This window comes from Lampetra fluviatilis, chromosome 5 (assembly GCF_964198595.1).
Source record: "Lampetra fluviatilis chromosome 5, kcLamFluv1.1, whole genome shotgun sequence".
Classification (NCBI taxonomy): domain Eukaryota; kingdom Metazoa; phylum Chordata; class Hyperoartia; order Petromyzontiformes; family Petromyzontidae; genus Lampetra; species Lampetra fluviatilis.
In genome coordinates, this window is record NC_136279.1 from 15,984,707 (window position 1) to 15,998,190 (window position 13,484).

Genomic DNA, 13,484 nt, shown 5'->3' on the forward strand with positions numbered 1-13,484 from the left:
GCGACTTATCCCAAACAGGACAGTGTGGGGAGGTGGGGGATACCAGACAACCGAGTTACGGTGAAATGGCAGGGTAAGGGTTCATTCACTCCCAATGGTGAATCCACCCAGTTCTCGTCCCACGAGACTGAACGACGCATGGCAGGCACACACTACTCGTCCTTTATGTACATATACACAAACGTATACTTGTGAAAGCATTGGACTTATAAACATATAAAAATACCAGTTTTGTTGGCTATATATGAAAATAAGGAATAGGATTACAATTATTTTTTTTTTCAGATTTTTTTTTTCAACGGCTTTAAAAAGGCAGGTCAGTGGACGACCTTAAAATAACAACAGGCAATGATGACCAACATTAAGGAAGCACAGCAGAAGCAGGTGGACAGATTTATAGGGTAATGTAAAAATCGGGCAACACACTCTAAAAACAGAAAGACATTACAGTAGTTGCTGGACTTAAAACAGTGTTAAGAAAATGAAATAAAACCATTGGCAACAGAATTATGCTTGAACTTTTTTGCGTTGTCATTTGAATCTGAACCGAAACGCACAACCTCTTTCGGTCGATTTACACCGTTAATGGCTAAATTAGTCGCATTATTTCAGGCACAAAAGAAAATAATGAAATACCGCGCCCATCCGACCCCTGCCTTCTGTACTAAGAACGAACGCCACTCGTTCCGATACAATGAACTTGCAAGTCTTGAAAAAAACCGATAACAGTAAAAATAAAAAAACATTTTAAAAAATCCACCATGCAATCAGGCACACTATTTGGTAATATATTGCAATTAACATTAGCAAGCAGTCACAACTATATACTTAATTTTTTTTAAGTTTGACGTAAATTTTTTTTCCACCGATTTTTGATTTTTTTGTTCGTTATATTTTACACAGCGGGGGAGAGATTGACAACCCCCTCCCCCCGCCACCTCTTCACAAAATCACCCGGCAGTCTCGCCTACACGTTGCCTGTCACCTTCAGTTTGTACGACTTCTCGCTTCAATGACTACTGTGTCTCAATACCACGTACATCGTTGGCGAGCGCGCCGTACACGCGACGATGCCCATATGGGGGATGTACACGGCTTAAGGGTAAAACAAGGAGCCCACCTCCACTCTGCCTTTGTTGGCACGTGCTGTTAGCTATTAAGGCTGCCATGGCAACACGGCTGAGGAGCCAGTAAGAGCAGTACCACTCACACATGCACGGCCACCTTTGTCTCCCCAGTGAAGCTCAACCACCGCAACAGTTAATTTTATGCCAGATTGACCCAGGGAGGAGGCTCAAGATACGTTCAAATAACCATTTGGCCAAATGGACAACAAATCCGATCTAGAGTCGAACCTGGGACGCCGGGAGAAAAGCGCAGTGCGTGTGTGAACCACACGAGCACTGCTTCACCCTAATGCGGGGAAGCAAATGCTGTCGTGGGTTAACATCACCATATATACCTCATCACAAACGGGCACTTCTGGTACGCGGGCTTAAGAAGTTATTACAACTTTGGCATAGGAGGATGTTTAATGACAGTTACCCGTGTTGGGTTCTCTTTACACCCCCCCACCTCTACCCTACCCCCCCCAAAATGGTCGACATTACACAATAGGCTTAATACAACGGTCACTAAGTCTTACACGTCTACTCTGCGTGGTGAAGGTACGTGTTAGGGACACGGTGGGCATGGCTAATGGAGCATGCACTCCCAGTAGTTTTCATTAAAACGACGAGCGCGGTGGTAGCAGGATGATGTGGGCCCTGGCCCTCACTCTAAGGCATTGCATAAAACAGAGAGACCGCTTCCCCGCTCCCGCGCCACACCCGCTCACTCTTCCAGCCCCCCCCCTACTCCCATCACGGCGCTGCCGGGGCAGCTCGGCTTAGTGGTGGCAGCGTCGTCGACTGGCGGGGTCGGTGTCTGGGAAGGGGTGCGGGCGAGTGAGAGGACAGCTGGGCGAGGAGTGGGCGAGTGGACGAGCGCTCCGCCCGGCCGTTAGAGGATGACGCAGCGGCAGCCGTTCTCGGTCGACTCCTTCGTGGGCGGCTCCGAGGAAGGCGGGCACTCGTCCACCTGGAACTTCCTGTGGGTCATAGATGGTGCGCGACTGTTCACTATTGCCCCTCTCATTGCATGTACACATCCGCTTATCTCTTCTAAATCCCATAAATATGTGATTGGCTACCCTGCTCTACTGCTTCAAACACAGGCAGGGATGACCAGTACCCACGTCCCTCCTCATTTGGACTCATTTGTAAAAATCGGACAACATTCTAAAACCATCGATGACTTCCATCTCGGTCTCCCCTTGCCTTGCCGAATGAGATTTCCTCGAACAACACATCTAAGCAAAGATATCCCACAGGTGTCAGTTTTTGACCGTATATGCATTCACACCTCTGATTAACGCAGTTGGCTACGTACGATGAGAAAAAAGTTCAACATCTAGATATTCTAAACCTTTTCTCCATTTAAGTTCACCCATGATGGACTATGTAATGCTGTGTCACAGACGCACAAACAGTAGCCCATCATTGATTCCGCTTTACATATTCCTCGATCACATACGTTCACCCTCTTCTTCCGCTCTCGTAGCAGCTTCTTCCTGTCTGAAGCTCGAACATTCTGCAGCAGCCCAGCAAACCTTAAACTTGATTTATGTACAAATATTCCACCTCTAAATGCTGTGTGAAGATTTGAAATGCTGCCATTTTCCACTCTGATTCTCTTTGTCCCTTGCTTGTCAGGTCTTAATCCTCCTGCCACGACCTCCACATCATCTCCTTGCTCATGACAACTCAACTCCGGCACTGCTGGATCCCTCCTTCACCCCGCTCTTCCCTTCATGGAATTCCTCAGTCATTCATCTCCAGCTGTCACACGTGGAATGCTGCTGTTAGGATCCTTACACAAACCCATAGAGAATGGTTTGTATTCCCATGCTGTCACTTCCCATTCTCTGGCCACCATATCAACCGCTGGATCCCCAATCCTAACACCTGGTAATTCACATGTTTTCATCCAGAGACATTGATCACATGGCCATTGCACTTGGTGCTAAAGTAGCAACTTAAAAAATAAACTTACAGTACTTTGTTTATCTGCAACTCATGAGATGCAGAATTTGTCATGTGGGTGTGGTAAAAAAAAGTGTGGGTGAACAGAGCACTGAGCGCATGTGTGTGTACATGGGACTGTACGTGTAGCTGTAAGGCCACGTGTGTGTGTGTATAAGACGTCTAAGTGTATGTATGACCATGCATGTGTTTATAATACCATGTGAGCGCATGTATGACCATGCGGGCGTAAGACTGCAGGATTGTATAACCACGTGTGCCCATGTTCAACCGTGTCTGCATGCGATGTGCACGTGTGTGTGCATGTGCATACTGAAAGTCCCAGTGCAACTAAACACATCCACGCTTACGTACGAACGTGAATGTGTGTACGGCGGTGTGCACGCGCATGCGGTGTCCCTCACCGTATGACCCTGACGAGTTCGTGGAAAGCCTGGTCCACGTTGAGTCGCACCTTGGCCGACGCCTCCATGTAGGGGATCTTGAGGGAGCGAGCGAGCTGCTGTCCCTCCTCCTGCGTCACCTGCAGCAGCAGCACACGACACGCGAGGCACCGAAGCCAAAAGTCGGTCACCTTTCCTGATCTTCAGCTTCTCTTGTGTAGAGTCCCCATTCAACTACTCGCATCGTCCTGCCAACTGATGCGTCTCCTTGCTTTTCCCTCGTAATATCTTGATTTTTTTTTCTACGTGGCTTTACCGAAAGATCCAAAGAATATAATAATTATCTTGGGCAAATAGAGACTCGATAAGCACAGGCACATGACGCTTACAAGCTGATGTGCTGTGCCGGCATGGTGGTCCGCACCTAGTACTTTGAAGGAGAGGGTTGACGGATCACGTAGACTTGTGAATACACAGACCTGTTAAGCTGCGAGGGTGGCTAGGAGATGTAAGTACGAGTACAGTGATCCACCCTTGTGTGAAATGTTGAACGTCATTGCCATCATATGTATGGGTTTGCTCTGGGTTTTCGGGCTTCCAGACAAAAACACACTCATTGAACAGAAATTGGCCTAACAATGGGTCGTAAAGTAATGTAAAATACTCTTTGGTTTTTTCGGTAAAGTCACGTAGGTAAAACAATAAATGAAATAAAATAAAATAAATGAAAACAACTCAATTAAATCTCGACGTTTCGGAGGCAACACAAGCTTCCCCCCCCCATCCTGCGCCCGTCCTCCTTGGCTCCTCCCCCTCCTCTTACCCTATATAACAATGTCTCATCACAAATAACTCTCACTACAGTTATTTTGCTGTGCCCTTTTAACACCTGATGGAAGGGAGCTTGTATTGCCTCTAAAACGTCGTAATTTAATTTAGTTGTTTTCATTTATTTTATTTGTTTTACCTACGTGACTTTACCGAAAAAAAAACTAAGTATGATTCCTTGCAGTCACGAAAGCTTCAAATCTAGAAATGGTGTAAAACAGTTGGGCATCTAAGTTAGGTCTTGACAGTTATAACCGTCAACTCGGTGAACTTGAAGATCTGGGTTCAGTTTGGGTGGCTGGAATCCAGATTTGAACACAAAACATCAGGAGTGCTCAAGACACCACACTCGCCTGTAACTTTAAAGTCGAATATCTCATTAAGCTCTTTGTTTTCTGGTAAATGAAGCTTAAAACTTGTTGTTGGCCTTATTAGGTTGCGTCCTTTAATCACTCAGTGCCAGTTCAGTTTACGGGTCTGGGATTACAGTCGGCCAGAACCGACTGCTCATCGTGCTCCCGCACCGCCGACGCGGAGCCAACACGGATGGGGGCGGTGGAGGGAAACGATGTCGCGCCTCCACCACAGAGCTGGGCAGGAAATGCGACCGCTCGACCAGCCAGGGGCGAGTGCCTCGCAGCGTGGCTTGCGAAGGTTTAACACAATGCCTCCCTGTCTGATGAGGCGTTGAGGTACATCTGCGTTTTATTTATACGCGCCCAATTTTTCCTTACAATAACGCTACACAAAACTTGGTGGAGCAGGACTAATTGCGAGCTACCTAAAAAGCTGTAATTGCAGGAAAGGGAGTTAATGGTTTTCAGACAGCACCTCCAAACATGGACTTGCAGCCGTCCAGTCCAACGTGGTACGCTTGACGTTGTTTTGTGCTGTTTTTCCAAAAATAAAATGTGTGTACGGTGTTTTCTGATCTCATCAAGGAGCATAAACCATCACGCGAACTCTGGTCATCCTCGCAAGCAGCCGTCGAACAAAGACGGTTACCGCATTACGCGCTTTCAGATGCGCTTCTGCGGCCGTCTGGAAAGCTCTTCCTTTCAGATATGAGGAAGCCACTGGAGCTATGCACTTTTAAACAATCTAAATCGAAAACTCAATTTGTTTAGAGCTGATTTTTTAGTTTAGTTTCTTGTCCTTGCCCCGCACCTCCGATGACCACGGTTGGCTACGTACGATACAAAAGAGGTTTAACATCGATACGTTCTACTACCGTCAGGACTGCAACGTTACGGAAGTGAGGTTGTAAAGCATATTGAGATGGGAGGTGCCCACTTACACCATGGAGCTCATAATGGCCATCACAATCACAGAGCCTGGAACTTCTTGACAAACTCTTCCTGGAGGATCTTGCATTCATATGTTTGGCAAAGTAAATATGAATGTGTTTTTTTAGTTTGTGGCACAACCAGAGTTACCCGGAGTAAATCCATGCATGAAGGGAATAACACCCAGAGAGATGCACAGATGGATTTAAAAAATGCACCTGCTCCACTGCCATCGAATGGCCACATCAAGAGCAGCAGGGGGTTTGGTTGTTTCACAAACTGGCACGAACCAGCCACCCATTTTTTGAGCCCAAAGCAACCAATCGCAGTCATGAGCCACCACACTGGGTGTAAGTTCCACATTCCTATGATGTAAGCCAGCCTACCCCAAAAGACAAACACAAATGATTTGTTACAAAGTCAGGCTCATCTTCTCCATCAGAGAGAGATGATTTGCCGATTCAACCACCAACTGCGATTTGAACTCCGAACCCTTACGACTGAGTTGACCGCCTCACCACAATGACTGGCCAGTGTCTGCCAAAGCAAATGGGATGCAGCTGGGCTAAATAAACGACCAAAACAAACTAAACGGAAACAATACGAGGGGGTGAGATTTGTGAAAAGGACAGATTTGGGGCTTCCAGCTGCCGGCCGCTTTGCTCGCGCCGCCTTACGGCTCTCTGTGGGCCTTTTCCGGTGGTGTCGAGTGAAAGGTGATCCCCGGAAATATCCGGCGTTTCTGGCACAGCACCAGCTCACACCGCAAGAATGCCGAGCTGCACATGATCACCAAGGAGACGTGGATGTGGTGGGGTGACGCAGAGCGCAAGCACGTGCACCGCACTTGCGTGCACAACGCCACCCTAACGTGCTCACCGCCAGCACACCAACGTCCTTCACTGCCATCACACCACTGCGCACCACCACACCATAGTTCTCACCACCTCACGAATGTGCTGAAAGTCACCACACCAGTGTGCTTACTGCCACCACCACCACTCCAATATTCTTACCACCGCACCAATACGCTCCCTGCTACCACACCAATGTACCTCACATACCACATCGTGGACTTTGCATCACTTTGTGTACCGAGTATAACATCACCCGTGCAATGTTCTTTCGAAGACACTTACAATTGACCAATTACATTTGGCAATGGTACAGGCGCATATAGCAGACGTCGTATGACACAGCTGTACAGGATGGAGGTTACTAAAAAACTCAAAACTTAAATTTTACCAGGTAAGGCCGACGGAGCTATAAAGATATTGTTTAGAAACGACCTGGCCACAAATGATAGCTCAATGAAGTGGTTTACATGGAAACGTATGTCAGCCAAATACTCTTAAACACATGTTTTTAAATATTGTGGGAAAACCGGAGGACCCGAAGAAAAATCCTCACGACCACGGGGAGAACGTGCAAACTCTAAATATACAGGTGTCAGGGTCTGGATCGAAGCCACGACCTCCTGTATACCAGGCAAGGTAGCTAACATCTCGACACCATGGCGCCGATGGTGGCGAGATGGTTAAGAGGTGGGTGTACATACAAAACATGTGGAGGAAGGAGTGGACGAGCAGACATAGGTCAGAGTTCAGAGGTGGGGAGCCAGGAAGGGCAGGGGGGGTCATTGTACGGTGTGCTACCTGGCGCTGGTGATCGAGATCCGCTTTGTTGCCGACGAGGATCATGGGGAACTCGTCCCGGTCTTTCACGCGCAGGATTTGCCGGTGGAATTTGTAGATTTCATCAAAGCTGCAGGCACAAGGACCACATTCATAATAGGGTGAAATATACGTCGAAATTTAAAAGTATACACGGAAGTCAATACAACATTTTTTATTAACCACAATTAAAACTGCACATTGCACAAAAATAACATCAGATAATGAAATGGATACGCACATCAATATTTTTTTGCACGAGTCATGTTATACACAAATCGATTTTGCAGACTTTATTAATAATGATTTTTACCCAAACTCCACTGGTAAAAACATTACTTTAATGTCCCGGTTACAAATCGTTCAGTTGTTGCCCGCTTGGCTGCCCCTTCCTCCACTTGTTCTATACACCTGGCACGTACACCTGGCACGTACACCTGGCTCTTAACCATCTCGCAACCCTGGGCGCCACAGTGGCGAGATGTAAACTGCCTTGCCTGGTATACAGGAGGTCGTGGGTTTGGCCCGACCCTGACACCTGCTGTATATTTGGAGTTTGCATGTTCTCCCTGTAATCGAGTGTTCTCCGGGTCCTCCGTTTTTTTCCTCCACATTTAGAATCAACATGCGTTTTTAACATTTGCCTGCTATAGATTTCCACATGATAAGCCGCTTTGTTGAGCTATCATTTGTGGCTAGGTCGCTTCTGAAAAAGAGCTATATAGCTCAGTGGGCATTACCTGGTAAAATAAAAAGTTTAGTTTTTAAAAATAGTTTTAACTCCCAGTGGCCACCACACCTCGAATGCCCCCTCCCACCACCCACAGCCATCCCCGGCCCCTACTGCCCCATCCATGAGACCTGATTAATGGCACAGGAATGGTGTGATGTCACGTCTGTCTCAACAGGGTGGGCGAGCGGGTGAGGGCCAGCGAAAGAGGGGGTGGGGAGCTATGAACTCGCTCTCGCCTGATCGCACGTGTGCCGGATGAGTGCACACGAATAAGCAGGGAGCTACGGGTTCCCGATATATATTCTTCTCTTTTATGTTATTTCAATTTATTTTCCCAGAGCTACGCGGTGAAAAAAAACCCATAATGTAAGAGAGGCAATGGTGAAGGCAGGCATGACCCTGCTGGGGTGAGTGTCACACCTGCTAAACAAAGTCACGACCAAAACAAATGATCAGCACTCATCTTGTTGCCAAGGTGCCTGTGTTCTGGGCAGCTGACGCAAGTTTTAAGCTTCGGTAATGAGAAGAAAAATACTTTAAAATCATGGTCAGGTGGCTCCATCATACCACTACAGTGACGTTGCTGCTTTGACATGCTAAAATGTGCGAGAGGCATGTTCGTGCTGTCATCAGCATGCAATACTGAAACGTTTGACCGGAACATTAAAATGTTCTCATTATTGTGACAAACAGCCCCTAACACACAGCCTCAAACTTGTGACAAACAGCCCCTAACACACAGCCTAGGCACATATTTTAAACAGTTGTTTTGATCAATGGATTGAACCCTCCAACACATTCCTGCGGAGGGAGCTGGTAGGAAGGTTGGGTTGCTCGGTCAATGGCCAGGGTCAACGGCGGCGTGGTGTATTCCGCAAATATGCCCGACTGTGAGGGCGGGCACAAGCCGGCGTGAGTAGGTTAAACGTTGAGTTTTATAAAGGCACCACGGGGTGACCAGCCCCTCCCCACCCAGCCCCACCCGTCCCACCCCCCACCCTCCCCACCCAGCCCCTCCCCAACCTCCCCTCTCCACCCAGCCCCACCCGTCCCATTTTTGGATGCACGACGGACGGACACAATAATCCCCTGTGGGCTGGTGTAACCAGGAGGTTCCTACCAGTATTAACTCGTGACTAGGTTCATCAGACATGTGGCAGGGGGACACAGAAAAGAGTCTGTATCATTATAAACAAGATGGCATTAGACTATCACCTGCTTTAAATAAAGGGCAGGTTTTTACAACCCTTTGTCAATCCACTGCTATATGGAGACCTCCACCCCTGCTTTGTCAGTCATGGGAGTTGTATGACCATACTTCACCACTCTGATGTTAGCCGCTATCAGGAACGAATATCAGTCCACCAGGTTTATAGTGCAAGTACATTAATCACTGCGCTACCACTCTCCACAACTCCAACAGACGATACCTCCACACCTTCCCATCTACCCACCACCTACCTGTATCCCGACACACCTGCCTACCTAATTGTCATGATATGGTGTCAGGGTTATTTTCCAGATTCAAATCGTTATTTTGACATTGTCGTGGTTGTCGAAACCACAGTGGCTGCAGGGTACCCATGAAGCAATCACGTGCCATGGTGGCGAGATGTTAACTACATCGCCTGGTATACAGGAGGTCGTGGTTTCATTCCCAACCCTGACACCTGCTGTATATTTGCAGTCTGAATGTTCACCCTGTGGTCGTGCGGAATTTTTTCCTAGACCTCCGGTTTTTCCCTCCACATTTAGAATCAACATGCCTTGAGTATTTGGTTGCTATACATTTCTACATTTTAAGCCGCTTGGTTGAGCTTTTATAATTTGTGGCCAGGTCGCTTCTGAAAAATAGCCATGTAGCTCAGCAGGCCTGCTTAGTTTAGTTTCACTTGCATAGCACTGCGAATCATAAATGATGCAGGTAAATATTACGCACGCTTCATTTGCTGCATGTATCCTGGGCGTAATAAATATGACTAAAGAATGAATATACATTACCCACCATCTATATAAATAAACACCTTAATCTGTATGTATGTATGTCTCAAAAACCTCGAAGGTATTTCCCGACAAGGTAAAAAGCTGAACTTGTTTTACACAGGTAGCTTTTAGGACACACGCGACAGGGAGAAAAATATTAAACTGAGAATTTTCTACTTAAGGCCACCAAAACTCAATTTTAGGTGCTCATAAACATGTATATGCGTGTCGTTTAGAAACCGTTAAAAATGTAAGATTGCGTTTTTTGTTCGTTAGATAGTATGCTAAACAGAAAATACAATTAAAGCGAGAACCATTGTTCTATCTTATTGTTTGAGATATTTCCGATTCAAGTGATTTTGAAAAAAAAAATACGCATTTTATGATGTTCAAAAAGTTAATACATTTTTGTTCTTTCTAATAACAAAAAAAACGAAATCTTTAAGTTGATCGGTTTCCAATGGGCACGTCTTTAAATATAATAAGTTTAATCAAGTCGTCAACAATTTTATTTGTTTTTAGCGGAAAAAACACACATTTTTGGAGTTGTTAGTGTCTGATCGTAGATGAAAACTGTACAAAAAATCATATCAGGTCAATTATTATATTTATTGAAAACTTTTGTCTGCCGAAGATAGCCTTTACGAACCAAGTACGTAAAAGACTTTGTGATTTGTTTAATAAAAGCGCTGTTCTCGTCCGTCACCACGAGATGGCGCAGCGTCAGTTCACATCTTAGTCAAGACTGAAGGTGCTGTACCATGATCATTGTTTTTTTACCCTTTTATCTGGCAACAAAACTGACACCTTGTTTTTTACAAGGAGTCATGTTTGCATAGACCACAATACCTGCGGTCGGAATGCAAACAAAAAACACAACTCTGATAATGTATGCACTGTCCTTGAATAGTGCTGTACCAGTCCGCATAAAAAACACACACAATAATAATTATCAGTGATGCTCACGATTATATTGTGGTTATGGGTTATATAGTTTTGCGTCGATATAGGCCCAATATCGAACAAAAAGGGTCCTTGCCTACATACACTTTGCAGATCACCATCATTGGTTCCACTGCTGATGAGACGCTGAACATGGAAACCAGCCGAGTGCGTACTCTTTGGTTCTTTCGGTAAAGTCACGTAGGTAAAAAACAAATAAATGAAAAAACAACTAAATTAAATCACGACGTTTCGGAGGCAACACAAGCTTCCATCTTCAAGTGGAACCGTTACAGCCAAATTCACTGTAATAAGCTGTAATAAGCTTTCTGTAATAAGCTGTAATAAGCTTTCACCTATTACAGTGAATTTGGCTGTAACGGGTCCACCTGAAGGCGGAAGCTTGTGTTGCCTCCGAAACGTCGTGATTTAATTTAGTTGTTTTTTCATTTATGTATTTTTTGCCTACGTGACTTTACCGAAAAAGCCAAAGAGTATGAATCCTTGCAGTCACGAAAACTTCAAATCTAGAATCAGCCGAATGCGCTAGCGTTGGGCCAACTATGCTCAATTAACGCACTCCCAGAATGCCGTGTGACTCATGTGATGTATACAAACAAGAACACTTTTACATTTTACATGGAGGAACAGATATGTGAAGGCGTTTCTCGTCTGCTCATGGATTTTATATTATAATAATAATTACAATGTGCTTCATGTTATTCACGAAAACCTCGAGGTCTTCCAGGCCCACTTTTTTTTCAGGAGGGTCCTGCACTTAGATTATTTGGCAAATTCCACTCATGGGAGTTTTGGCAAGTGGAAAGAATTCGGAGTGGCCTGGAGAAAACCCACGAATACGAGGCGGTGACACCGGAGGTTCACGACGCACTCGTAACGCAGCTCATCTGACTAAAGTTGGCAGAGTACTGCGCGTTCTGCATCTGTATGTAAATGAACGAGCGTGGATTCTCAAAGGCGACGTCACCGCGCGTGTAGGACAAAGACATTCCTGCGGAGGGAGCTGGTAGGAAGGTTGGGTTGCTCGGTCAATGGCCAGGGTCAACGGCGGCGTGGTGTATTCCGCAAATATGCCCGACTGTGAGGGCGGGCACAAGCTGGCGTGAGTAGGTTAAACGTTGAGTTTTATAAGGGCACCACGGGGTGACCAGCCCCTCCCCACCCAGCATCCCCCCTCCCACCCCCCCACCCAGCCCCACCCCCCACCCAGCCCCACCCCCACCCAGCCCCTCCCCACCCAGCCCCTCCCCACCCTCTCCTCCCCACCCAGCCCCACCTTCCCACCCAGCCCCTCCCCACCCAGCCCCTCCCTGCACGATGGACGGACACAATAATCCCTTGTGGGCTGGTGTAAGCAGTGGGTTCCTACCAGTATAATCATCTCCTCGACCTACGGGCGCCAAGCCACCCACATGCGCGCACGTTTCAAATTCCACGCATGTGACTGATCTTACGATTTACCTAATTTAGAACGTTGCATGAACAACGACAAAATATATTTTTTGGGAAAAAAATATATTTTATGATTACAAAGTTAAAGTGCAACTTTGCATTGACATGTATTGGTGAGAGACTATTTATAGTATGTGTAATATATATGGGAAGGACTTCATCCAGCGTTGGAGAGACCATGGATGATGAAGTAAAGTGATAAAATATTACTAATGTATTGCTTTCAATTATATTTTGGGGTATTTTTCCACACCATATTTTCCAGATCTCTGCCAAATGTGCTTTTCTATTTACAATCGCCTATTATTATCATTATCTTATGCAGTGAAGTATGTTTGTCCCACTGGTTTGTTTTCATCCCAGACCTCGTTTGCAAAAAAGGAAAACTTCATTATCAAGAAAACTCTCGCTCACCTGCTCATGAATAAACACTTCTGTGCGAAAGAGAGATTTTGGCCCGTGTTTGCCGGGTCCTGTCCACGTGATGTGCGAGTGGAAAATTACCATTAAATTAGAATTTATATACTGTATATAACATAAACACGCGAGTGTTATTGCTCTGAGAGTGCCACTTAAGAATGTTACCCATGTGTGGAAGAAATTGCTCACACTTCGCTCTGGAGACACGCTGCTGCATTTCGCACGCATAAAATCAAAAGTATGCGCGCACTCACAAACACGACTTGGTTTTGGACAGCAGCGACATGTGATCGCTTTTCAAAATGCTAAAAAGATGCAAACACAAAGACACACGAGCCACATACGCAAAGGAAACATGCACGCACACACACAGACAAACAGGTAAACGGATACACAAAACTCGCTTAAAAATTACAGTAACCCGAAAAGGAAAAACCACATATATTAAGGACTTTGAGCTCTGACTCCACACCTCTGAGTTCTCGACCAAACATTGTGCCCGATTTGCGAAATGTGTGCATTATAAATTGTTCATTATTATATGACATGAGGGTTTCGCCAACGGCCCTTCTTTATCACACACTAAGGGCCATTGCCAGAAATACTGCTAATTACATGTTTCTTTTCAGAGCAGCGTTATGACAAATATGCTGAGTTGATGTTATGTGTGCTTATTCACA

General features: G+C 45.9%; 1 protein-coding gene across 1 annotated transcript in view; it reads right to left on the reverse strand.

The window, feature by feature from the left end:
- Window positions 1-141: 141 nt before the first annotated feature.
- Window positions 142-13,484, reverse strand: part of RRAS2 (RAS related 2) — a 57,563-nt gene continuing 44,220 nt past the window's right edge. Inside the window, exons 4-6 of the mRNA XM_078856972.1 lie at window positions 7,236-7,344; window positions 3,488-3,606; window positions 142-2,089 (exon numbers count right to left, since the gene is read on the reverse strand). Coding sequence (XP_078713098.1) covers window positions 2,002-2,089; window positions 3,488-3,606; window positions 7,236-7,344 — 316 coding nt within the window. The 3' untranslated portion in view covers window positions 142-2,001. The remainder of the gene's footprint in view (window positions 2,090-3,487; window positions 3,607-7,235; window positions 7,345-13,484) is intronic.